Here is a 26,334-nt window from a genome sequence, read left to right on the forward strand (position 1 = left end):
TGTAAGCAGCCTTTCTGTCTTCGGGTGTTAAGTGTATAAGACTGTGAAAGTAGATACAGTACAAAGACAGAGAATGCTATGCGCCAGTTTGGGTTATTCCAGTCTAGCAATGTTGCTGTGGCAACAGGACGATCAACCACGCAAAGCCATTAGGAGCAGCATGGAGAGAGAGGAGAGAGAGAGAGAGAGAGAGAGAGAGAGAGAGAGAAGAGAGAGAGAGAGAGAGAGAGAGAGAGAGAGAGAGAGAGAGAGGTTTCTGGTAGAATATGCTATGTGCGTGTGTGTGTTTGAGTGCGTGTGTAGGCGCGCGCGTATATAGCGCGTAGCACTATAATTGCTATGGCACATCCTGCACCTGAGACTTGCTGCTGCTGAACTTGACAGGCAGAGAGATCAGACTTGAGACAACACAAGTAGTTCTTCGTATTTGACGTTCTTCCAGTTCAGTATCTCAAACACGGACAATTAAACTGAACATAAGTCTCAGGCAGCTTTTTATGCACAGTCCCCTGTTTCCTTTAGTTGTCGTTACATAAACACTGCGATGAGCGCGTCAACTTCCCTCGTTTCATCTACGTGAGTCATATATAATACTGGGTAGCCTACTGAGGGTACTGGGTTTTCGAAGAGCGCTTTGAGGAGCGGTTTTAAACTATTTCCAGAAATGCGCGTCAGTGTGCGCGATGTCTGGTCTCCTACATCAGGATGTGGTGTTGGTGGCGCGCTTGGTGGGAACATGTGTTGAGAGCGCGCATCATTCCAACAACACGAACGGCCACAGGTGTTCTCCGGTCAGTCACCAATGAGAAACCCGTTGAAACCAACAACACAATGGATTCAAAGACGCAGATTCCAACCTGGGTTAGCCCAGGCTTGGCCACTTGGAGGCTGGACTCTTTTGGAAGTGATGCGGGGCAAAGGTACCTTTTCCGTGCATTCACACTCTGAAAGATGTGTATTAGTTTACATAAATCAACTAGTTTTTCAGCAGAAACTGTTCGCGTGTACTGCAGGTCTTCTTTACTGCAGTGTATTGAGCCCATGTTCAGGCAATCAATGTGAGATTGATGAACCAGTAGCCTATATGTTTTACTAGATTGGCTTTTATAAAAGCCAATCTAGTAAAAATCCAATCTTTTATAAAAGCCGACTATAGTTTAAAATAAGATATTCTTCTTTTAAACTATAGTCATTTTAAAGCTGTATGTGCATGCGCTTAGGTGACTATTGTGAGACTAAACCGTTAGCATGTTGTTTTTAACAAGATTTACCCGTGTACCACTATTCGTATTGAACCTTTTGGTAAACAGCTATACAGCCTACCTCTTAAAACATCAAATATGAGCAGTAATGTGGTTTTCAGGGTTTTGGTGTTACTTTGGCATAACTGACTTCCCCATATTTCACTGAAATGATAGTTCGTCATGCTGATTCTTTGATAACTCGCCCCATCCAAGCGTGTCGCCTTTTATTATCAAACAGTTGCTGTCTCAAGCGCGTACTGTAATGTTGTCGCACTTGGTTTGCAGCAATTATGATCATGAAGTACCTAATTACTTTCTCGGGGCCACGATCTCCATGGAAACACATCTGTTGGACGCTGATAGGCCACTAAGTGTAAATACTTGACAGGGATGGTGGACGTTATTGTTCTCCAGAGGCCTGGGTCGAGGGTCATTAGCTTGATTCTCTGTAATAACCTCCTATAATGAAACAACCAAATCCAATGAAATGGATGCCTCTATTTTCGATCTTCTTTTGTTGGGTTATTCTCTGTAAGTGGTTGTGTGTGTGTATGTGTGCATGTGTGTATGCGTGTGTTTTTGTGTTTGCGCGTGCCTGCCGAGTGTACGTGTGCGTGTGTACGCGTGTGTTTTTGTGTTTGTGTTTGTGTGTGCGTGCGCAGTGATGAGATGTTGGACCAATCAATAACTCTGACTCTGTTTCACTCCCAGTCCCTTTCTGGCTCCTTCTCTCCACCTCTCTCTCCAACTCTCCCTCTCTCTGACCCCCCCTCCCCTCTCTCTCTGACCCCCCACTCCCCTCTCTCTGATCACCCCCTCCCCTCTCTCTGACCCCCCCTCCCCTCTCTCTGACCCCCCCCCTCCCCTCTCTCTGATCACTCCCTCTCTCTGGCCCTCTGACCCTCTCACTTCCTGACAGCTTTAAATGGGTCGGCTACAATCACCAGCAGTTCTGCTGAAGCCTGAAATGGCTGTTTCTGTCAGTCTTCAAACCAACTGTTTGTGTCCCTTTGTCTCCACTGTACAATCAGTCTCACCAAAGGCCGCCATCAGAAACTGGCACGACAGCACACTTTTTACTACTGCCTCTTTCTCTTCATCTCTCTTTCTCTCACCCCCTTTTCCACTGACGGAGTTGAGGGCTGTTTCGCAGCCGGTGCCCTATCTTGAACCAGTCCTTTGCATTTCAACAACAAAAGAACCAGTTCACGGCCGGGAAAGCTGGTTCCAGAGCGGCACCAACTCTTCGCTGGTTTAGAAGCAGTCCACTTATGTCCAGGGCTGGGGGTAGGATTATTGTGACCCACCAAGTACTACCTAAATTTGTGACTGCCATCTTTTTTTTTTTTTACATATCTTCAGCAAAGAACTTTTGTTGATTGTAAATCAAAACATATTCGTTAATTACCGTTGTTCTTGAACGTAATTATCGTTCATAGTAGTCATGATGAGCGGCACATAGTCATTGGACCACTCGTGTTTTGACGCCAGTGTGTACTTGCAAAGCCATGAGCAACCCTTGTCGGCCATGTTGTTGCTTGAAGTTGGCACTTGCGTTACTGGGAATTCAGAGTGACACCATAACGTGGCTCTTCAGCTTCCACTCACAAAACCAGGACTCGTTTGGTGTCGGTAGAAAGAGGGTGTGTCTCTCTCTCTCTCTCTCTCTCTCTCTCTCTCTCTCTCTCTCTCTCTCTCTCTCTCTCTCTCTCTCTCTTGTCGTTCTCTCTCTCATTCTCTCTCCCCACATCTCTCTGTCTCCAACTCTCCCCCTCTCTCTTTCTTTCTCTCTCCCCCAAACGTTCCCGTTCCCTTCCTCTCACTCCATCTCTCCCTCTCTCTGCTACTATGTCCTCAATGTATAGGAAGAGTGTCTTGTGGGAACTGACAGCTAAGTGATGAACTGAAACCTAAATCCCTGTGATGCTATTTCGACCATGTACTTTGTCTGTCCCAGTGTACAGGTAGGAAGATCCAACATGGCACCACTGCCGTCACCCTTCTCTCCATGCAGGGATAAACTTAGAATGATTTTACCGTTGCATCCTGTAAATCTAGATCATTGTTGAACCACAGTGCTGCCTCCCTCTCTGTCCCCAACTGTCCTTCTCTTTTTTCTTTTAGGTACTTTGGGTTTATTTAATGCCACTTGCAAAGCCTTTTATGGCTATCCTTATAGAATGTTCTGGCAAGCGCTCTAAAATGTGTCTCTGTTGCTCTGTTTTCCTCTTTAGTCTTTAGTCTTCTGTTTCGGTTCCTCACTGTCGGTTTCTCTCTCTGCCTCCCTCTGTCACACATAGTTAACAGTCACTCACTCACTCACTCACACACACACACACACACACACACGTGTTATTTGGTCCGTTCATCAAACACTGTGAAGAAGCCTGCATTACCCAGATGTGTGGCTGCTTTCTCCGGACCTTTAGAGAAGATGAAGTCATAATCGGATTTCACGTCTGTGTGTGTAGTGTGTGTGGGTGGGTGGGTGTGTGTGTGTGAGTGGATGTTCAGGTGTGTGTATGTGTGCATAATCCCGTGTGAGTATGCGTGCGTGTTTCTGTGTGTGGGTGTGTGTGTGTGTGCATGTGGGACAGTGTGTGAGTGAGGTACGAAGACTGGTAATTATGTTTGATCCCTCAGGCAGGCTATTAGGAACAACACTGTGAATATTTACAACAAGTCAGTTGAGCTTTGGATGGCTATTTGTTTAACAGCAGTTTACATTTAAGAGTGTGAAGATGTTAGGAAGAGAATGTGTGTATGTTTGTCAGTGTACAGTATGTGTATAGGTGTGTGTGTGTGGCTGTTTACCAATGTCTCTCTCTCTCCAGGGTGCAGGTGGAGTTTTATGTGAACGAAAACACCTTCAAGGAGAGACTGAAGCTCTTTTTCATCAAGAACCAAAGATCAAGTAAGTTGACTGGCTCTCCTATTCATCTTTAGGGGCGCTCTCAGCTTGTAAAAACAAGTGATTGAGTCCAGGGCCCTCTGAAGATGTACAGACTGATGATGATACGGGAGCTCTCGTCGTCAAAGAAACAGGACCATTGAATTCTGACCCTGCCTAATAAGAGACCTTGTCACACTTGGGTCAAATACACCAATGACCTGTACTTGAAAGGTTTCTTGAGGTGTGTTTGGTTTGTGCATTGACTGGGAAATGCTACTCTAATTGGCTTATGGTCAGTAACAAAGGACTTATGTACCCTTGGATGTGTTTGATGTTGAAGTGAGGTAGCATGGACGCCTCCTCTAGCACTTCAGCGCATCCTCCTACTTGTATGTCTAAGTTTGGCCTTGTAGCTGGTGTGAAGGTCAATGTGTATATTACACACACACTCACCTCTCATAAACACACACACACCTCTTTCTACTCCCTTGTCTACGGTGCTCCGCAGGTCTAAGGATCCGAGTGTTTAACTTCTCCCTGAAGCTGCTGACCTGCCTCCTGTACATCATCAGAGTAATGACAGACAACCCCTGTGCCAGCGGGGCCAACCTCCACCCAGGCCAGCGGGCCAACGGCACCAATGGGAGGTCAGATCAAATGTACTCTAACCTCAGTACTCGACCTTCTGCTTTGTACTTGTTATCTGGAGGACCTTCTTGTCAGTGACCTGCTGATCCCCTCTCACATTAATTATTATCTGTCTCTCTTTTTCTTCTTCACCCTGCCAACCCCAAATCCGTTTTTCCCTCTTTTCCGTCGACACATACACACACCACACACACACACACACATCGTGCCTCTATGATTATCTTCTCTGGTTTTATTTGTCTGTCGCGCTCTTCACCATTTTACACAAACACTCATCATCATTTCACCCTCTTTCTCTCCTCTGTCCCTCTATTACCCCCCCCCCCCCCCGTTCCTTCATGTTCTCTCTCTCTCGGTCTCCTTCCTTTCATTCTGTCTCTCACTCTCTTTCACGCTCTGTCTCCCTGCATCTCTCTCATTCACTCTCTCTCAATCTCGCTCTCCCCACCTCCTCGTCCTCCTTTCGCCTCCCCCTGTCTCTCTTGTCTCCAGTGTGAACTGCCAGTTGAACAGCTCCTCCCAGGACAACGAGATCAACTGGTGAGAGGAGGGTGTTACATCTGTCCCTGGAAGGAATGGAGGGAGGGAGGGAGATATCGATTTATCCCTTTGAATGGATGTTTAGCCTCCAGTGTTTGTGGTGATTCTCTCTGTGTAGAAAGCCCCCCCCCCCTCATTTGATCATACACTTATTAATCATTAGACTTTCCTTACTGAACAGATGGTGAAAGTGATGTATGTTTTTGTACAGCTGAAAAATGATAGATGAAACAGGAGGAAGTATTAGATCATAACAAAGCATATCATGTAATGTAGGGCTACAATTGGTTGCAGTACACAGTCTGTTTAGAACACTATCAATACCAAGGAGGTTATGTAAGGTATGTGCTTAGATTAGTGCTGTCTGTATGTGTGTGGTTAAATAATAGGTTTACTGCAGAGATACAGTGCCTAAACCATTGTGTGTTTGTGTGTCCTGTGTGTGTGTGTGTTCATGTACTGTGTGTGTGACTGTGCCCTGTTTATCTGTGAGTGTGTTGGTGTGTCCTGTGTGTGTGCGTATAGTGTGTATATGTGTGTATATAGTATCTGTATATATCTGTGTATATGTGTGTGTGTGTATAGTGTGTTTGTGTGCATACATGGGTGTGTGTTACAGTAGCTCTGTGCTCCCCTGTCCGCAGGGAGCTGATCTTCTGGGTGGACCGGAAGGTTCCTGTGTGGGCCATCCAGGTGAGCCCCACAGCAGATCAGACACTGAGGGGGCGAGGGGTTTATGAAAGAAACAAGAGAGATGGTAGAGAAATGATGAAATGGGAAGATAAAGTGAGATGAAATGTACCGTGTCTTTCAGGTGATTGTGGCCATTATCAGTTACCTGGAGGCCATGTTACTGATGTATCTGAGCTACAAGGTGAGATACACATACACACACACACAATTCTTTCAGACAGGTCCATTTCACACAGAGTCAATCTGGAATATTAACAAACCATAATTAATGTGATTGGCACAAATAATTTACCCAGGTACATAAAGGATGTAGACTTAATGATAATTACAGGGTATTACAATAATGACAGATGAGACTGTTGACTGAGAAGAGTGTGTGTGTGTGTGTGTGGCTTTCAGGGGAACATTTGGGAGCAGATCTTCCAGGTGTCCTTCCTTCTAGAGATGATCAACACCGTCCCCTTCATCATGACAGTACGCCTCGGCTGCATCTCAATACTCTTTGTTACCGTAGCTCTTTCCATCGCAGTGGAACAGTGAGACTCGGCTGCGTGTCCATACTGTTCACCAGCTTCCTCTATTGTACCGTCGTCACACAATGAGGGCTGGAGGAGGACAGGGGAAAGCAGCAGGATATCAAGTCTGTCAGTGAAGAGACCTTGTGAAGGACGTCTCTTCACCGCATCCTTCGCTACTTCCTTGTCCTGTTGAAAAGCCCTGTGGGAGTCCAAGTCGTGAATGTCATCTCTGGCACTTAATTAGGTTTAAAAATGAAAACCTGTCAAACCTGTGTTGCGCTTCCTGCAGGGTGTGGGGGGGTGGGCATCCTGCTGTCTTCGGGGCATGCGTTCCTCTCAGCGGCGTGGGCTTGTTACCACGGGCCCCAGTGCACGTCATTATGACAGGCCCTATATAATGCTATATTCGGAGTCAGGTGGCTGAGCGGTTAGGGAATCGGGCTAGTGCCAGTTCGATTCCTGGCCGTGCCAAATGACGTTGTGTCCTTGGGCAAGGCACTTCACCCTACTTGCCTCGGGGGGAATGTCCCTGTACTTACTGTAAGTCGCTCTGGATAAGAGCGTCTGCTAAATGACTAAATGTAAATGTATATTCATATAGTAGGGCTGGTGTGTTTCATAACTAACTAACTAGCGTGTATATTAGCGTGTATATACACACTAGTTAGTTGGTTATGAAACACACACATGCACCATTAAGCGTAAATATATTTTACCAACGATGTGTTGAATTTGACAGTTGAATGAGTTGAATGAATGTATTAAGGAATATGCTGTGTCGCTGCATATCCAGGATAAAATGCAATATCAAGCACAATAGAGTAGGACTCGCTAATCCAAATGATGGAAACATGATGGATTGGTATAAAGCCCCTCCGCCATCCTCTTGCTGGTCTTTTCATTGGGGAAGCTGACTGAAGCGGTGTTTGTTTTTGGTCATTTCCCAGTTGAAACTCAGCGGGTGGGTAGGAGGGCTGCTAAGCCTAGGTTGAGGTATTCTTAGATCAGGGATGTTTGGGAAGATAAATGTAACCGTCTCAAATTAGCACTGTTCTCCTCAGATCTTCTGGCCTCCGATAAGGAACATCTTCATTCCGGTGTTCCTCAACTGCTGGCTGGCCAAGTGCGCCCTGGAGAACATGATTGTGAGTTTTGGTTTTGTGGTGCGTGATCTTGTGAACATACTGAAGATCCACCAGCCGTGCATAATAGAGTTAGCTTGTTTCTCTGCACCAGCAGAATACTTTACTTGGAGGGTAAGAGTTCTAGCAAGTTCCTCCTTCCTCCACAGAATGATTTCCACAGAGCCATCCAGAGGACCAACTCAGCCATGTTCAACCAGGTCCTCATCCTGATCTGCACCTTGCTCTGCCTCGTCTTCACTGGGTGAGTCACCTTCGACCTCCAATCCATGGCCTCTAGCCCTTAGACCTCTGGCCCCCAGCCCCTGACCCCACCCCGTCCCCTGGTTAAGTTTGTCCTATTCGTCCCTCCGTCCGTCTTGTAGGACGTGTGGGATCCAGCACCTGGAGAGAGCAGGGAAGAACCTTTCTCTCTTCAACGCCTTTTACTTCTGCATCGTGACCTTCTCCACTGTGGGCTTCGGGGACGTGACGCCCCGCATCTGGCCCTCGCAGCTGCTGGTGGTCATCATGATCTGCGTGGCTCTGGTGGTTCTCCCTCTACAGGTGGGAGGCTGGAATTGTAGCACACGTTACATCAATGATTCTATTTCTATTTAGATCTGTTTTCAGGCAAAACGTCCAGCCCGTCATAGCCTTGAGCAGGTTTACTAAAACATTGTGGCCAATACATTTTTGGAGTCAAGTCATGTCTTTCGCGTCTACCAGTTGAATATACAGTTGAACACATTCAGCTCTGAGGTGGCCATGGCCAAAGCTATATTCTACTACGGGAGCCAATCAGATAAGAACAGTCTGAGCATCACAACAGGGCAGATAAGACATCCAATCAAACCAGCCAAGGGAGACAGAGAGGTCGGGGTCAAGGTCATCACTTTGACTTTTGGTCAATTAAGTTGACGTTGCTTATCCTTGTTTACGTTTGATGTTAACATTTGGTGTTAACATTTGATGTCAATGTTTGATGTTTCCGTGTGATGTTTATATGTGATGTTTCCGTGTGATGCTCATGTGTGACCATCTCAGTTTGAAGAGCTTATCTACCTGTGGATGGAGCGTCAGAAGTCTGGCGGGAACTACAGCCGCCACCGCGCCCAGACGGAGAAGCACGTGGTGCTGTGCGTGAGCACGCTGAAGATCGACCTGCTCATGGACTTCCTCAACGAGTTCTACGCTCACCCACGACTGCAGGTTAGATATATACTTGGCACACACACACACGCGCACACAAATACAGTATACACACATACACACACATGGACACGCGTCAAAAGCAAAGTGTACACAGAGCATACAGGGAAAAGCGTTCAAAAGCAAGTTCACTTCTCCTCTGTTGACATAGAGCAGCACAAACATGGAAGAGGAGAGGGTTGAAATGGGGATGACAGCAGCCAGACTTTACACAGTGATTCAGACCAACCTGTCAGACCACTGACCTCAGATAACTGTAACCACAGTCATTTATTAACACAACATTTAACACCTCTGAGATATGCCGAATATGACCTCATTACATCTGACTGCCTTTGACGTCCATTGATATTCAAAATGATACGGAGGGTGAGGATGACGACGAGGACTGGGATGATGACGAAGACGACGAGGATGATGGTGGTGATGATGGATGAGGGCAGCGATAGTGATGGATGAGGGCAGCGATAGTGATGGATGAGGGCAGCGATAGTGATGGATGAGGGCAGCGATAGTGGTGGATGAGGGCAGCGATAGTGATGGATGAGGGCAGCGATAGTGATGGATGAGGGCAGCGATAGTGATGGATGAGGGCAGTGATAGTGGTGTGTGGATGAATGGATGAATGACGGGATCTCCTCCACTGTGGCCCCGCAGGACTACTACGTGGTGATCCTGTGCCCCAGTGAGATGGACCTCCCGGTGCGGCGAGTGCTCCAGATCCCCCTGTGGTCCCAGAGGGTCATCTATCTGCAGGGCTCCGTCCTCAAAGACCAGGATCTCATGAGAGCCAAGTGAGTGGGCTTCCAGGTGATCCCTCCCAGGTCCCCCAGCAGACAGAGACAGTACCAGACTCACTTACCAGTCAATAAATAGCCTGTGGTTTTATATTCTATCCAGATTTTATACACCACTGTCTATCCGACATGCCTTCTCGATCCCTGGTGTTTGGATGTCTTCTCCTGCTCTATGTCTCTTGCCCTTCTCTCTTTTTGTCTCATCATCCCTCCATCCCTGTGTTCCTCCATCCTTCTATGCCTGTAAACCTCCATCCCTCCCTCTGTCCATCCCACCAGCTCTCCATCCCTCCATCCCTCCCTCTGTCCATCCCACCAGCTCTCCATCCTTCCAGCCCTCCACCCTTTTAACGCTCCATCCCTCCTTCTATTCCTCCAACCCTCTCCATCTCTCTGTCCCTTGCCATGTTCCTCTTTGACCTGGCTGATATGAGAGGAGAGAGACCACACATCCATGGTCTCTGTCCTTCCTGCAATGTGCAGGACCGACAGGCAGAGTTCAGTGGAACTGTTTTAAACCAGAACACACTCACTCTGTACAGATGACATGGAATATGTCACCGGGTATGCGTCACACGCACCCACACACACACACACACACACACATACACACACACACACACAGAAACCTACAGGAAACACACACCGAGTACAGGACACACATCAACACCCACATCCACACACATGCCACAGTGCACACACTCATACACATGCTCAGAAACATGCACACACACACTCACACGCTCCCCACCACACACGCACATGCAAACACACAGACATACTGATATTTGAGATTGTATTTCTTTTAACGCTATACAAATAACCTTTCATTTCCATTGTCTGTGAGAACCCACAACGCTCTAAAAGGAACTTCTCTATTTCAATGTTATCAAATCATAAATATCAGCTGTGTGTTGCTGGAGCAAACACAGCAGGAGAAACACCTTTGTCAGAGAATAGAGAGAGAGAGACAGACAGAGACAGACAGAGGGAGGGAGGGAGGGAGGGAGGGAGGGAGGGAGGGAGGGAGGGAGGGAGGGAGGGAGGGAGGGAGGGAGGGAGGGAGGGAGGGAGGGAGGGAGGGAGAGAGAGAGAGAGAGAGAGAGAGAGAGAGAGAGAGAGAGAGAGAGAGAGAGAGAGAGAGAGAGAGAGAGAGAGAGAGAGAGAGAGAGAGAGAGGAGTGGGTGTGTTGTGGTGAGCTGACATCCTTTCTTTGGCTCTGTTACAGGCCACCCACACGCCTCTCCTCTACAACCGTCTATCTTGTGAACTTACATTTTGTACTCTCCCCTTATTGGCATGACTGTTCCATCCATTCATCTCTGATAGGGTGAATCGACAGTTTGTGCAGTTCTGATTGGCTTAACTTCCTGGCTGCTCTGTTATGATTGCCTGAACGCCCTGACTGTTATTGTTTGATTGGCAGGATGGATGACGCAGAGGCTTGTTTTATCCTGAGCAGTCGGAACGAGGTGGACCGCATGGCTGCAGTAAGAACACTTCCGACCTTCGATCCTTCCGTTAATTAAATAACTAAGACAAAATCCATAATCAACTGAACACTATATAACTAAATGAACCACTTATTTGATTCTGTCAATATAAGATTATCAAGTTATTGAATAGAGGAGTGAGTGATGAAGCAACACGCACGTGTGTGTGTGTGTGTGTGTGTGTCCGCAGGACCACCAGACCATCCTCAGAGCCTGGGCGGTGAAGGACTTTGCTCCCAACTGCCCCCTCTATGTCCAGATCCTCAAACCAGAGAACAAGTTCCACGTCAAATTTGCTGGTGAACATTCTCACACACGTCGTCTCTCACTACAGTAACCTTAAGTGGCGAGCCTCCCTCCTGTGTTATGATACGCTTCTTCTATAGGTTAGGTACACTGTAGCCTTCTCCTTATAGGACCATGGGCATCTGCTACTGTGACTAGGGGCCGTCAGTGCCCTGACTGGATCATCTGTCTATTTCTGAAAGAGGATTTTTTAAGCTTTGATGTGATAGTGACAGTGGAGAGAGACAGGAAACGTAGGGAGAGGGGGAAGGAAATGGCCCCGGCTGGATTGGCCCCTTATGTCAAGGCCTTAGCCTATGTGGTGTGGGCTCTACCCGGTGAGCCCCACTTGATAGGATCCTTTACAATATCCCCTCCTTCCTGTCTTCCTTCCACAAGCAAGCTCTCAATGTTCAACCAGCGTACTCGCCTGCCAGCCTTGTTCTGATGCTCCTCTCCGTGTTTCCTGCGTTCTGTCCCAGACCACGTGGTGTGTGAGGAGGAGTTCAAGTACGCCATGTTGGCTCTGAACTGCGTGTGTCCGGCCACCTCCACCCTGGTCACCCTGCTGGTGCACACCTCCAGAGGACAGTGAGTCCCCCCGCCCCCCATGGACCCACACGCACACGCACGCACACACACGCCTTTTTCACTTTTCCTTCTATAACACAAGCAACAAATTCACAACATTAGCCCTTTACCACAACCTGTGAGGAGACTGTGTATTAATAATAATGTAAATCGTGTGTGCGTTTGGCAGACACTTTGATTCAAAGCAACACGCAGGGATTTGAACCTGCAGCCTCTTGATCTTCAGTCAAATGCTCGACCACTGAGCGATACCCCTCCATACTCACTTTAATACTGCTTTTAAATGAATGTGTATGCATGTGTACATCTATGGTCAGGCCCACAGTGAACGTGTTATGGAACAGCATACGTAGCATAATTCGAAAAAGGTCTGCTCTGTCTGAATGGCTGAGTGTCCTAGAACTCCCTCTCTCTTTTGAACGGAGAAAAGGTGTCTTTGTTTTGTGTCCGTAAAAGGAGAGTGGATATCTGCTGCCGTTCCGTGGTAGTTCCTCTTCATTCAGTATGAATGAGAGGATAGAGAGAAAGAGGGCGACACAAGAGAGTACATTTGGAGGGAGGTGAAACGGTGTGTGGGGGGTGGCGGGGAGGGGAGGGGTGGGGTGAAACCCGACAATTTCAACCTCAATCTTTTCCCCAGGAGTCACAACATTAAGTGTGTCTCTGAATCTAGCCGCAGGCCCCCTGCTCTGCTCTGGGCTTCAGACTCCACTCCCAGACCAGTATTTTGTTGTGTGACAGACCCTCCACGGAGACACAGTCCTCCTCTGCAGCCCACCGCAGCCAGAAAGGCACTCTCTCTCTCCCACGGATCAGAGAGCAGCAAACAGCTTTTGTCCGCTTAATGGAAATGGGGGATTCATCAGCAGGCTGGTTCGTCAGACAGAGCAGGGAGACAGCGGGAGAGCGGCTTTCTCAGTTTGAGGCCCGCCTGCTTCCTGTCTGTTTCCTGCCTGCTTCCTGCCTGCTTCCTGCCTGTTTCCTGCCTGCTTCCTGCCTGTTTCCTGCCTGTGTCCCATCTCTGATGATAATGACGGGGGGTGAATTGTTCTGAGGAGGGAATCGATGGTTAGCGCCTCAGCGGGCGCCGGCGCTGATCCCGGCGGCCCAATAAACACATGAGGAAACTAGGGAGTGAAACTCATAATATAATCAAGCTGCTCAATGTTTGCCCAAATCATACACGCCAATCCATACATGCGGTGCTCCGTAACATTTTATTTTCCGACTGACTCGCACAGACCTACACTTAAAATCTTTTTCTGCGACCCACATTTCATGAATTGTCACACTTAAAATGCCCCCAACACAAGCAAAATTATTTATACACAGCTACACTCTGTACTGTACTATTTTCAAACACGTTAACCAAACCGTTATTTAACACACCTGATTCTGTTCATTTGTTGGTTGACAAGCTGAATCGGGTTTGCAACAGCTGGGGGGCACAAGTGTCTATAGCTCTACAGCTCTCCAGTGTTGGAGAACCCTGGAGAGTCCTGCTCCATGTTTTGGATAATGAAGCACACAAACTCCACAGAGAAGAACAAGGTTAGAGTAACCCTAAGAGTCTGAGGTGAAGAGGGTCTGTTGAGTCATGAGTGGGATAGGGATAATTATCCCCGGACACTTCTCGGTTCTCCTGGATATCCATAAAGAGGGGTAATTACTGGAGTTAATGACCCAGGTCAGATTGGCAGCCTGGCAAGATCAGTGAGAGATTAGCCTGTCAAGATCCTGTTCACCAATCAGAGGGGGAGCCGAGTCAGGGAACCTGGCAAACGATGGACACCTTGATCTGGATGGAGGACGTGGGGGTGTTGAGAGCGGCGTAGGGGATGCTGCGTGTGTGTGTGTGTGTGTGTGTGTGTGTGGAGGGATGAGTGGTACACTCATCAAATGTGTCTGCTAATGGGAGATGGCCTGGTATTTCATGGTTTATTATGGAGTGTATGAGACATGTGTTGTGTTGCTGTGGTGACGTCACCAGAGAAGGTCAGCAGTCTCCCGAGCAGTGGCAGAGGATGTACGGCTGTTGCTCCGGCAACGAGGTCTACCACATCTGCCTGTGCGACAGCAAGTTCTTCGGGGAGTACGACGGGAAGAGCTTCACCTACGCGTCCTTCCACGCTCACAAGAAGTACGTGGAGAGCTGACAATGCCACAGTTCAAACTGGGGCAGAGGGCTCCGCAGTGGGGGGTGGTGGTGGTGGGTGGTGTGTGGGGGTGGTGTGTGGGGGTGGTGGGTGGGGGTGGTGTGTGGGGGTGGTGTGTGGGGGTGGTGGGTGGTGTGTGGGGGTGGTGGGTGGTGTGTGGGGGTGGTGTGTGGGGGTGGTGGGTGGGAGTGGTGGGTGGTGTGTGGTGGGTGGGGGTGGTGTGTGGGGGCGGTGGGTGGGGGTGGTGTGTGGGGGTGGTGGGTGGTGAGCGAGGAACGACAACTGCACGGGATCCATCACAAGTCCCAACTGTTTGCGTGTGCGTGCAGGTACGGCGTGTGTCTGATCGGGGTGAAGCGCGAGGACAACAAGAGCATCCTGCTGAACCCGGGCCCTCGCCACATCATGGCTGCCAACGACACCTGCTACTACATCAACATCACCAAGGAGGAGAACTCCGCCTTTATCTTCAACCAGGAAGGAGCGGAGAAGAAGGGGCGGGGCTACGATGGGCCGTCCCGCCTCCCCGTTCACAGCATCATAGCCAGCATGGGTGAGGGGGGGGGGGTGTTACTGTAATAAGTGAAGGGGATGAGAAAGCTGGAGGGATGTGAAACGGGTGTCCTTGGTTGCCATAGTAACTCAGGTGGTTGGCATACTGCATCTGCAGGTACGGTTGCCATGGATCTCCAAAACACCAGCCCGCCAGACTACTCGGGTGGGAAGTTGGCCCCTCCCACTATAAACGGTGCAGGCAGTAGGCGTCCAAGCATTGCTCCCGTCCTGGAGATCGCCGACTCCTCCTCCATCCTGCCATGTGACCTGCTTAGTGACCAATCAGAGGATGACAGTACCTTCTCCGACGAGAAAGGATCTTCCTCCACTGAGTGAGTGAGGATAGTGTGTAGTTGTGTGTGTGTGTGTGCGTGCGTGTGTGTGTGTGTGTGTGTGTGTATGTGTGTGTGTGTGAGAGAGAGTAAAATGGAGCGACAGATTGTGTTTCTGAAGGTCTGCATGTTTTTCAATGTTTATCACCACATCACACGTCATTCATGTCAAGTTAAATGAGTTCATAAAGTTAGTGCTGAAAGATACACAAGGAACTATAGTGCCCCCTTGTGGATTGTAGTATACAATATACATATAAATGTATATCTGTAAAGGAAGAGAGGCGTAAATGTGTGGTTGTTGCTTACCATTATTTTATTTTAAGTGATATTGAATTGTATGTATTGTGTTGCCAGGTATGTGAAAGGATATCCCCCTAATTCCCCGTACATCGGGAGCTCCCCCACGCTCTGCCACCTGTTGGTACAGAAAGCTCCCTTCTGCTGCCTGCGGCTCGACCAGGTCAGAACACTCACACAGCACACACGCATACACACAGCACACACACACACACACACACACTAACACACACACAGTACACACACACACTTTGTGAATTTGAAACGTGCGTCTGTCCCGTCTCCCTCCAGGGTTGCAGACACAACAGCTTTGAGGACGCTAAGGCGTACGGCTTTAAGAACAAGCTGATCATCGTGTCTGCAGAGACGGCAGGGAACGGCCTGTATAACTTTGTGGTACCTCTCAGGGCCTACTACCGCCCCCGCAAGGAGCTCAACCCCATCGTGCTGCTGCTGGACAACCCGTGAGCTGCTCTACACACACACACACACATGATGCTGTGCACATACACACGCTTAGAGAGATGCTGTGCACATACACAAAAGTGTTAAGAGAGAGAGAGAGAGACACACACACACACACACACACACACTAGAGATGTACAGTACACACTGTATGGTAAAAGTAACAAACAAAACACACAGTCACACACAGGGAGAAGAAACGTACCGAACGCTCCTCAGCCAATGCATGGTTGCCATAGTTACCCTGCCCTACCTTGAACCTGTCTCACATACGTCGCTCCGAGCAGGGATGAAAAGAGAAACATGTATTCTTACATAATAAATATATATATATATAAATAATGGAGAAAGAAAGGGTTCCGCGTCAACGGCGATGTGTCCCCTACGCATACTGTCCGTCTCATAAAGACCGTCTTAAACGTTCACACGCACGCACACGCACGCACACACACAACCACACACATACACACATACAAAAACACTTTCTCTCTACCCTTTGCTCACTCCCTGTCTCTTTGGAAACACACATCAACCCGATCTGTTCAGCTATTCAGTGAAACGTGTGTGTGCGAGGGAACAAAGAGAAATCTGCTGTATCTCTGTAGCAGGGGCCAGGGCCAGGGGCCAGGGCCAGAGGCCAGAGATCAGGGCCAGGAGCCAGAGATCAGGGCCAGGGCCAGGGGCCAGAGATCAGGGCCAGGGCCAGAGATCAGGGCCAGGGGCCAGAGATCAGGGTCAGGGCCAGGGGCCAGAGATCAGGGCCAGGGCCAGGGGCCAGAGATCAGGGCCAGGGGCCAGGGCCAGGGACCTGAGATCAGGGCCAGAGATCAGGGCCAGGGTCCAGAGATCAGGGCCAGGGGCCAAAGATCAGGGCCAGGGGCCTGAAATCAGGGCCAGGGGCCTGAGATCACGGCCAGGGGCCTGAGATCACGGCCAGGGGCCAGAGATCAGGGCCAGGGGCCAGAGATCAGGGCCAGGGGCCTGAGATCAGGGCCAGGGGCCATCCCCCTCACACACCAAAAAGATATGACAGGATACTGTACACCTCTCAGATCCAAACACAATTTCACCTTTCCTACATATCATAGAATAAACCCTAAGCTGATGTTGGCTTCCTGTAATGTCTCAGGCCTGCTACCTCACTAATGATTACTGTAACAGAGAAGCATGTGTCTATGCTTCCTGTAGTCCAGACAACCACTTCCTGGAGGCCATCTGCTGTTTCCCTATGGTCTACTACATGGCTGGAACCATTGACAAGTAAGATGCTCTCTTTTATTGGACACACTCTTCTGCTGATTAAACGTACCTGTTATTTGTGGCTCGATTTACATTTGCATGTGTGTGTGCGTGTGTGTGTGTGTGTGTGTGTGTGTGTATGCCAGTCTGGACAGCCTGCTGCAGTGTGGCATCATCTACGCTGACAACCTGGTGGTGGTGGACAAGGAGAGCACGATGAGCGCAGAGGAGGACTACATGGCCGACGCCAAGACCATCGTCAATGTTCAGACCATGTTCAGGTGACATCTCTCTGTCTGTCTCTGTCTGTCTCCCTCTGTCTCTCTCTCTGTCTCTGTCTGTCTCTCTCTCTCTTTCTCTCTCTCTGTCTGTCTGTCTGTCTGTCTGTCTGTCTGTCTATCTGTGTCTGTCTCTCTCTGTCTGTCTCTCTGTTTCCCTTTCTCTCATTTTTGGTATTTCCCTCTTCTTCCTTCTCTGTAGGCTTATTAAAGCCTGGGTTCATATAGCATAGCACAGAGCATTCATAATCAAACGGATTATTCTGAACGCAATTATGTAAATCAGAGCCCTGCTTGAATCTGTTTTTACTTTCCCTATTTCTCAATGTCTCTCACTTCGCCCCCTCATGCCCCCGCCCCTCTCCCCGCCACTAACCCCCCCCCCCCCCCCCAGACTGTTCCCCAGTCTCAGCATCATTACGGAGCTCACTCACCCTTCCAACATGAGGTTCATGCAGTTCCGGGCCAAGGACTGCTACTCCCTGGCTCTCTCCAAGCTGGAGAAGGTGAGGGGAAGGATGACGAGGGGAGGAGGGGAGGAGGTGATGGTAAGAGGATCAAAAAAAAAAAAAGGCGAGAGGTAGAGGTGAGGCACGACTCGAGTGTTCAGACTCTGGCGTTGGCACTTTGCGTCTCGGAGAAGCAGCGTGGTTAGGTTCCTAAGCCGTGTGTGTGTGTCCTGTTTCAGAAGGAACGAGATAAAGGTTCTAATCTGGCCTTTATGTTCCGGCTTCCCTTCGCTGCTGGGAGAGTCTTCAGCATCAGCATGTTGGATACTCTGCTCTACCAGGTTAGGATTCTGTTACTGTCCCTTAACGCTAACCCCCTTAACCCTCACCCTAACCACACCCTCACTTAGCCTTACCATTTCCTTAGCCTCACCCTAACTCCAACCCTTACACAAACCCTTCCCCAGACCCTAACCCCCACCCGAAATGTCATGTCAAAATGAGATATGTGGTGCTGTAGTTACAGGAGCTATATTTCTAGGACAATAGGGCCCTCTAGTGGGCCCTATTCTCAGTCTATTTGTAGGAATTGTTCAACATCACTGCGTCCCCCAGCATGCACGTGGAACAGCCCTGGCGAGTTGTCTTGAGGAAATGAGTGACTAACTGAGTGTCGTGTTTCTCGGTCAGTCGTTTGTGAAAGATTACATGATCCTCATTGCCAGACTGCTGTTGGGCCTGGACACCACACCAGGGTCAGGATACCTCTGCGCTGTGAGTCATCTCTGTGTGTGTGTGTGTGTGTGTGTGTGTGTGTGTGTGTGTGTGTGTGTGTAAGAGAGAGACAGAGAAAAGAGAGAGAGGAAAGAGAAAAAAGAAAGTGCATGACAAATGGAAGAGAGAGAGAGAGAAAAAGACAGGGGGAGAGAGAGAGAGAGCGCTCGAACAAATCTCAGAACCCGTTTCGTGCCTGTCTCTCAGATGAAGGTGACGGAGGAGGACCTGTGGATACGGACGTATGGTAGACTGTTCCAGAAGCTCTGCTCCTCCAGCGCTGAGATTCCCATCGGCATCTACCGCACCGAGTCTCATATCTTTCCCACCTCTGAGGTGAGCTGGCGCTGGGGCCAAGAGGGTCTCTAGGCGCTGTTCCTGTGTGGCGGGCGGCAGGTCCGTAAGTGCTAACAAAGTCAATGAGACCCTGCCTCCCTCCCAGTCCCAGGTGTCAATCAGCGTGGACGAGTGCGAGGACCCCAGGGAGAGGGGGGAGGAGTCCCGCAGCAGCGACCAATCGGAGTATCCGCTGCTGAGGAAGAAGAGCATGCAGTGGGCGAGGCGCCTGAGCAAGAAGAGCGCGAGGCGCCCGGCGCCCGCAGGCCGCGACCCCATCCGGGACCACGCCCAGCGCATGGCCCAGCAGCGCCTCAGCCTGTACCGACGCTCAGAGAGGGAGGAGCTGTCGGAGCTGGTCCGGAACCGCATGAGACACCTGGGCCTGCCCACATCCGGATACGGTGAGGACACAGCCCTCTTCCTCAGATTCTGTTTGATATTATCATTATTTTTGATTAGTATTATTGACATTAATATACTATGTAGTAATGGAAAATCCACTGTGCTTTGTTTACCTTTTCTCTGTGTGTTTGTCTGTCTGCTGTCTGTCTGTGTGTCTGTCTGTGTGTCTGTGTGTCTGTCTGTGTGTCTGTCTGTGTGTCTGTGTGTCTGTCTCTCTGTCTGTGTGTCTGTCTGTGTGTCTGTCTGTCTGTCTGTCTGTCTGTCTGTCTGTGTGTCTGTCTCTGTCTGTCTGTCTGTGTGTCTGTGTGTCTGTGTGTCTGTCTCTCTGTCTGTAGAGGACGTCGCTAATCTGACAGCCAGTGACGTGATGAACCGAGTAAACCTGGGTTACCTACAAGGTAAACACAACCATGCTCCACCGCCAGTAGGGCCATCTATGACCTTCTGATATGTGACCTTGTCCTGACACTGGGTTGTCATGCTTGTGTTCCAGACGAGCTAAACGATCAACAGAACACACTCTCCTACGTGCTCATCAATCCCTCCCCTGACACCAGACTGGAGATTAATGATGTTGTGTATGTATCCCTGTCTTTGTGTGTGTGTGTGCATGCTTTTTTTTTTTTTGGGGGGGGGGGGGGGGGGCTGTTTAACGGTCTGCATGTTGGTACACAAGTGGGTGTATGTGTGTATGGCGCTGTGTGTAGTGTGTAATTGATTCCCTCTCCCAGGTACCTGATCCGATCGGACCCCCTGGCCCACGTCCCAGGTGAGCCCCCCCTGCTGAGCAGCAGTGTGAGGGAGAGACAGGAGTCCAGCACAGGTTCCAGGGACGACACACATCTCTGATACCTGCCCTGGACCCCCTCGTCCCTGGGTAGAGACTCACCAAGCACTGGGTCCTGGACTGGTACCATGGTGGACAGGTGGTTTTGTGCGGTTCTGGTCCTGCAGAGATACTTGGGCACCCCCTGGTGCTGGTTTACCTAAGAGTGCCTATGGAAGCCGGTACCAACCTGGTAACTTCAACCCAGACTATGGACCTTAATAATACCATACAGTACAGCATAGAGGATGTACATAGACGTATTCAACAACAGCATGTACTTTTGGAGAACTTTACCTCAAGGTTATTAACCTGAGTCTCCTCTGAACAAAAATCATGTGTTTATTATTGAAGACGGGTCAGTCCACAAGGACATAAGACACAGGATATGAGATCAGAGGAAACACGTTGAGTGACTGGTGCACAGGGGCAGAGAGTGTCTGGTGGAATGCCACTTCTGTGAGAACTGGACTTATGGGTCTGGAGACAGGAGGAGTCACAGAAACACCAACCAGGTACCAAAGCTGCTCGATGTTCCTGTAGCAGTTAACATTCACCAATGATCTCATGATTACAGTGTATCTGCCAACATTTCCGAATTAATGATATAGGATTGATTTGTTTACAGGCTTGTTGGCAGTAAATGTCAGACCCATGGCAATAGTGTGTCACTCAACTGTTTCGAGTTTCAAAGTGAATACTTATCGTCTTCAAGTTATTTCAGTGTTATTTATGTTTATAAATATTTATGTTGTTGTTAAATAATTAGTTGGATAGACGAGATGTTTTGCACAACTGAAACCCTTTAAAGGCACTATGTCATTCCATTCCAACTGTCATCATTGAGCCAAAAACTCTATTTTGATATGTATATTTATTCAGAAAAAGATATTACATTTGATACGGTTTTAGGATACAAATGATCATCAGTGTTGCCATTAAACTAATGAGGTTGTATTGATGGGCAATGAAGCTCATTCAGACAAGGCTATTGTGTGTACCATACACCCAGCCGTGTATTAGAGATCCAAGACATGACTCATTCATCATAGACCATGTCACACGCATACAGTCATAACACCAAACAAGCAATTATGTCTGCAACACTGAAGTGGTGAACATTGTTTTCACACCAACAGTAGATGTACTGTAGAACTTTACAAGATCGCTCTTTATCTGGAAAAAAAATCTGAAAACATTTCAAATGGTTTCTTACTAAATGTAACGTATGTGCATTCCAGTACTATTTTGTCAGGAAACAATAAATAAAAACTTTAAAAGTTTGTTTTGGTTTCAGGTTATTTCCACAGGTGACTGGAAATGCAAGAAAAGAGTGCAGTCCTAGTTTCATTTTAGCAGTAGTATTTATTACATTTTAGTGTTTCTCATCAAAATAAATATATGATACAATATATTAAAGACACAAATAAAATCTTTGAAAGCCTGTAAAGGAATACTAAACTCAAATAGTGCCAGCTTTTTTAGTAAACAGAAACTGTACTATGTACAAAACCACTACGGAACAACCAAAATGTACAAAATGCAGCAAATTATATCAAGTATTGTGCCGTCGGTTTCCCTGGAGGCAGAGTCTGTTACATTAGAGATAGTCTGAGAGCAGCCCTTAGTGAATGCCAGGCAGAAGGCTCAGGTCACATCTGCGTCAGGTCTGATCTCAGATCTGATCTCAGGTCTGAAGCAGCAGAACACCATCTCCATGGAGACGGACCAGCAGGCCCTTCAGTGCAGACGTGGGTCAAACCCTCCAAGGTCTAATACTTTACATGAAACACTTTGAAAATACTTTTGATCAAAGCTTTTAAAGGTAAGTTGGATTTAAATACATTTCAAGGTGTATGATTTTTCTTGTTCGTTTCCAGTTTTGCAAGTGTCTTATTAGCTCCACGGTACTGGATAAAAAAAATACAAAATAAAGTGCACCCACAGTACTTGACAGCAGTGCTATTTTACCCAGGTCTGTTTTTTGAGTCCCAGCTCCAGGTCAGATCAGTAGAATCAATGCACCGTATCGGTCAAATATAATGAGCTGAACCCAGATGCACTGTTATCAGGAGCACTGTAGAGTGAATACTGTACCAACTGAATCTAAAAACATTGAATAAATACCCCCCCCCCACAACACAACAGCAGCTCCCACATCAAAACAAACTGTGCTGGCGGTGCTCTATCCTGTATGGTGTACACCCCGAGTTTAAAGCATAATTCAGAGTAAACACATTCATAGCGAGACAAACTGTCACGCAAACAATCCCCGACCCCCACCCCCCTCTCCAAAAACATATCACACACTCACACACAGACGCACAAACACACTCAGACAAGATGAGACTTGGACCGTACATGAGGCTGGTCATCTTCTTTCTCACCATAACAAAAACAAGCCCAAAAGACCAGCGGTGGTTTGTCCGGAGCGTTCCCATGGTAAAGCACGGTGAGAACAGCACGTAATATTAAAAGGTGGATGGCCAGACCTAGGCTACGTATACAACCGTGGTTTTGTGTCTGTGGGATCACAACAGCAAGGTGGTTGAGCCAGGCTGTGGCATGCTTAATAGCAAAACCAGGTTGCTAGTTAGACGTGTGTACCAAACATGGCTATTGTAGGCTACTTTCAGTAATGCCAGTAGTAGTTGCACTTTCTTCTGTAGTATTTAGTCTCAGTAGTGTTTCAGTCTGTCCCTGTTTCCTCACTACAGAGAGACAGTCAGTTTTCATCACCGCTGAGGACGGTCTATATGTGAAAATATAAGTCCTTCAACAGGAATCTCATAATATTTCAAACATAAAAGTGCCACATGCAAAAGAAAGAAAAGAGAGAAAAAAAGAAAGAAAGCTCAAATAAATAATAATAACCCTAAACTGAGGCGTGTGCATTCAGTTGGAAGGTGTTCATTCATTAAAACATTGGTTTCTATAGAGATATCCCTCTCCACCTATCAGAAGGCTACACCTACACAGTGTTATAAGACTCCTCCCCTTCCTGTCAGCAGGCCACACCCAAAGATTACTGAGTCCATGTCTGTTAGCTCTGAGACTACTGGGTCCAGCCCAATAGTGGTCGGACGAGGAAAAATGCCTTCATCCTCCTCCTCATCCTCCCTTTTTGCTCCTTACTCATTTTATCTATGAGATCAACCTTCCTCCTCACTTTTTACGTGACCCTCCCGACCTCTTGGCCTGCCAGAGGTGGTTATGGATGGTCAGGGCATCCACGCTGACCGACACCGTCTTGGCAGGGATGACGGTGAACTGCTTCCTGTCCGAGCTGTACTTGTACAGCTTGTCGATCATCTTGCGGCCGATGGTCCGAGGGCCGGTGCCGGTAAACTTGACGATCTCCTCCGTCTCCGGGGAGAAGGAGTAGATGGCCCGGAACTGGCACCCACCGTCGCGGAACAGGATCATCAGGTGGTTAGACTCACACTTCTCCAGCTCCTGTGGCCACGGGAACAGAGGAGGGGGTGGGGGAGGGTGGGAACCAACAAAGAAACGACTGTGAGAACACGGTTACCGTGGAAACGGAACTTCGGAAAAGGCACAGAGCAAAGTAGGACGATCGCATGTAAACCAGGAGCAGAGGTAGCCTGAGCCCTGCTGTTGCGTCGCCGGGGGCGACCGTACCTCCAGGATGACGTTCTTCTGGCCCTCGTTCACCTTGCCAGCCAGGCAGCAGTGGGCGATGGCGTTGGTGATGAGGGGCTTGTTGGACTTGGAGCTGGGCTCCTTAAATAGTTTGGGACCTGCAAAGGGAGGTTACGGTGAGTTAGGGTGCAGCTGTGTGTGAGTGTGTGTGTGTGTGTGTGTGTGTGTAAGTGTGTGTGAGAGTGTGTGTGTGTGTGTGTGTGTGTGTGTGTGTGTGTGTGTGTGTGAGGGAGTGTGTGAGAGTGTGTGTGTGTTAGCGTCTCACCGTTGTACTCTGCAGTGGATGTGATGGAGGATGCAGTAGATCCGTTCTCCCAGTCTCTCTCCATGTTCCTGCTGGAGTTCCTGCTAAGCATAGGGAAGGACTCCACAGAGCCCACCGAGCCCGCCCTGACACACACACACACACACACACACACACACACACACACACACACACACACACACACACACACACACACACAAGCATGTCAGTGGAAAACATCACAATTCAAAATACAGAAAGTAATGCTATAGACCAATCGCCAGTGAGACCCACACACACACACACACGCAGACACGCAGACAGACTCACCTCTGTGACCCAGCTCCACCGGAGGTGACACTCTCAGTCTCAGTGGCCAGAGACAGGGTGGAGCCCAAACCACAGCTCAGGTTGTCAGCTGCAAGACAGACAGACAGACAGACAGACAGCACTTTATACACAGTATAGGCTGGAGTCTTTCACTAAATCACTGTAAACGCTGGCCTGTCCAACCATGCTCCTATGACATGCTACTGTCCTGTAAGTTTTCACTTTAACCAGAATTGAACACATATACTAAAAAGTACCTGATTGACAAGGTAATAATCAAGGAAATTACAACAGGGTTTGGCGTGAATCCCAGCAGTGTAGCTCTCCATAAGGGAAGGGGGTGCGGAGGTGGTTGTTCACCCCTGAACATACAGTGTAGCCATAGTAACAAAAATGTTTGTACTGCAACTGTACTCCACAGTAACACATGTACATGCAACCAATGTGTCATGCAGCTAACCAGTCCCCCAACCAGCTGATAAAGCAACAGGATATAAGAATTGCTCATATCAAGACTCCTATTTCAACTTCTCTGAGAGCTAAATCTTATCCAATCAGATGAGGTGTGGTTCCATACACAGCAGCCTCCCTGCCCCCAGCCTCCCTGCCCCCAGTCTTGCTGCCCCCAGTCTTGCTGCCCCCAGCCTCCCTGCCCCCAGCCTCCCTGCCCCCAGTGTTGCTGCCCCCAGCCTCCCTGCCCCCAGTCTCCCGTTCCCAGCCCCCATCCTCGCTGTCCCCAACCTCACTGCCCCCAGCCTCTCTGCCCCAACCTCTCCACTCCTCCCCATTGAGGTGACTGACAAACTCTGATCTGTGTGGGTGTGTACAGACAGGAAGTAATGAAAGATGAAGGGGCCTTGCCACAGACATGCTCCCATAGGGATTATAGGGGAGTTCAGGTGAGGGGTCATGAGAAGGTCGCAATGGGGTCAAGCAGATGTTTCACCTGCCCTACTGCCTGCTCTTGACCCCTGGACTCTCACCAACATGGACGCCCTCAGAGAATGACCTGTGGCGCACACACACGGTAGGATAAACACCATACCAACTGGCCAGGGTTAAAAGGAAGAGAATATACAAACAGGAAACCCAGACAAGTGTTAGACAGAGGTGACAGACACTGTACAGTACTGACAGCAAAAACTGACAACAAAAACACCAGACAGCAACAGACAGACAGAGACACAGACAGACAGAATCACATGTACCACTACCCCAGCCTGGTGGTACGATGGATCCCAAAACTCTCGATCTGAACAGAACCGCAGTTTTGAGTCACGGATCACCGACCGGATAATGAGTAAAATCAGTCAAGTTTTCATCGTTAGTTTTTTTGCAACGCGACCATCGCGGATCGATTTGTTGGGATTTAACATGCCCAGTTCACAACACCAAACTTGTTTTGTTCTTACGGGTAGTGGAGCGCTTGGAGAAGGCTTCAGAGCAGGACTCTCCCCGGTGCAGGGACTTGGGCCGGGTGTTGCGGGGCTTGGCCCTGGGCCTGGGCTTCACCAGACCCTGCTCCTCCAGCAGCTCCTGCTGCTTCCTCCTCAGGTACTCCTGCTTGATCAGCTCCCTGCGGGCCTTCTCCTCCTCCTTCCTCACGCGGTCCTCCTCCGCCTTGCGTCTGGGGAGGGAGACCCACACACACACGCTTACCAAACTGAAATGCACTTGGTATGTGGGTTTGCAGCGTATGTTTTCGGATGAATGTTAGCTGTGTGTGTGTGTGTGTGACTGTGTGTGTGTGTGTACCTGGCCTCATCCCGTTTGAGCTCGCTGTCAACTTCCAGCTGCAGCTTGCGTAGCCGCGTCTCCTCGGCCTTCCTCTGCTGCTTGAGCAGGAAGGCAGCTCGCCGCTTCGCCATCTCGTCCTCCGCCTTCTCCTCGTCCTGCGGGGGGGGGGAAGCGGTCAACTCCCAGCCCTGACACAGCTAGGCATGTCAC

The 26,334-nt window shown here is 48.9% G+C and overlaps 3 protein-coding genes across 4 annotated transcripts in view; 1 reads left to right on the top strand and 2 right to left on the bottom strand.

Annotated features, from left to right (window-relative positions):
- Positions 1 to 20,384, top strand: part of kcnt1a (potassium sodium-activated channel subfamily T member 1a) — a 26,062-nt gene extending 5,678 nt beyond the window's left edge. Inside the window, exons 3-31 of one of the 2 annotated variants that reach the window (XM_062477426.1) lie at positions 4,079 to 4,158; positions 4,646 to 4,784; positions 5,278 to 5,325; positions 5,970 to 6,018; positions 6,140 to 6,199; positions 6,418 to 6,492; positions 7,598 to 7,681; positions 7,828 to 7,922; positions 8,044 to 8,224; positions 8,705 to 8,869; positions 9,527 to 9,663; positions 11,093 to 11,156; positions 11,350 to 11,458; positions 11,927 to 12,035; positions 14,026 to 14,175; positions 14,521 to 14,744; positions 14,862 to 15,078; positions 15,436 to 15,541; positions 15,670 to 15,842; positions 17,032 to 17,103; positions 17,229 to 17,363; positions 17,755 to 17,908; positions 18,049 to 18,150; positions 18,500 to 18,583; positions 18,791 to 18,919; positions 19,026 to 19,323; positions 19,660 to 19,722; positions 19,818 to 19,902; positions 20,056 to 20,384. In XM_062477426.1, the coding sequence (XP_062333410.1) occupies positions 4,079 to 4,158; positions 4,646 to 4,784; positions 5,278 to 5,325; positions 5,970 to 6,018; positions 6,140 to 6,199; positions 6,418 to 6,492; positions 7,598 to 7,681; positions 7,828 to 7,922; positions 8,044 to 8,224; positions 8,705 to 8,869; positions 9,527 to 9,663; positions 11,093 to 11,156; positions 11,350 to 11,458; positions 11,927 to 12,035; positions 14,026 to 14,175; positions 14,521 to 14,744; positions 14,862 to 15,078; positions 15,436 to 15,541; positions 15,670 to 15,842; positions 17,032 to 17,103; positions 17,229 to 17,363; positions 17,755 to 17,908; positions 18,049 to 18,150; positions 18,500 to 18,583; positions 18,791 to 18,919; positions 19,026 to 19,323; positions 19,660 to 19,722; positions 19,818 to 19,902; positions 20,056 to 20,173 (3,505 nt within the window). In that variant the 3' untranslated portion in view covers positions 20,174 to 20,384. The remainder of the gene's footprint in view (positions 1 to 4,078; positions 4,159 to 4,645; positions 4,785 to 5,277; positions 5,326 to 5,969; positions 6,019 to 6,139; positions 6,200 to 6,417; positions 6,493 to 7,597; positions 7,682 to 7,827; positions 7,923 to 8,043; positions 8,225 to 8,704; positions 8,870 to 9,526; positions 9,664 to 11,092; positions 11,157 to 11,349; positions 11,459 to 11,926; positions 12,036 to 14,025; positions 14,176 to 14,520; positions 14,745 to 14,861; positions 15,079 to 15,435; positions 15,542 to 15,669; positions 15,843 to 17,031; positions 17,104 to 17,228; positions 17,364 to 17,754; positions 17,909 to 18,048; positions 18,151 to 18,499; positions 18,584 to 18,790; positions 18,920 to 19,025; positions 19,324 to 19,659; positions 19,723 to 19,817; positions 19,903 to 20,055) is intronic. The other variant, XM_062477427.1, reaches the window with a different exon arrangement.
- Positions 1 to 26,334, bottom strand: part of notch1a (notch receptor 1a) — a 145,446-nt gene that overhangs the window by 70,301 nt on the left and 48,811 nt on the right. The window lies entirely within an intron of this gene.
- On the bottom strand, positions 22,447 to 25,689 carry LOC134033369 (calmodulin-regulated spectrin-associated protein 1-B-like). The gene is made up of 5 exons (XM_062477492.1): positions 25,334 to 25,689; positions 24,388 to 24,475; positions 24,079 to 24,203; positions 23,793 to 23,911; positions 22,447 to 23,606 (listed from the first exon to the last, which is right to left on the bottom strand). The coding sequence occupies exons 1-5, from the start codon at positions 25,428 to 25,430 to the stop codon at positions 23,316 to 23,318; spliced, it is 720 nt and encodes a 239-aa protein (XP_062333476.1). The 5' UTR covers positions 25,431 to 25,689; the 3' UTR covers positions 22,447 to 23,315.

The sequence above is a fragment of the Osmerus eperlanus genome, chromosome 14 (assembly GCF_963692335.1).
Source record: "Osmerus eperlanus chromosome 14, fOsmEpe2.1, whole genome shotgun sequence".
In the NCBI taxonomy this organism is placed as follows: Eukaryota; Metazoa; Chordata; class Actinopteri; order Osmeriformes; family Osmeridae; genus Osmerus; species Osmerus eperlanus.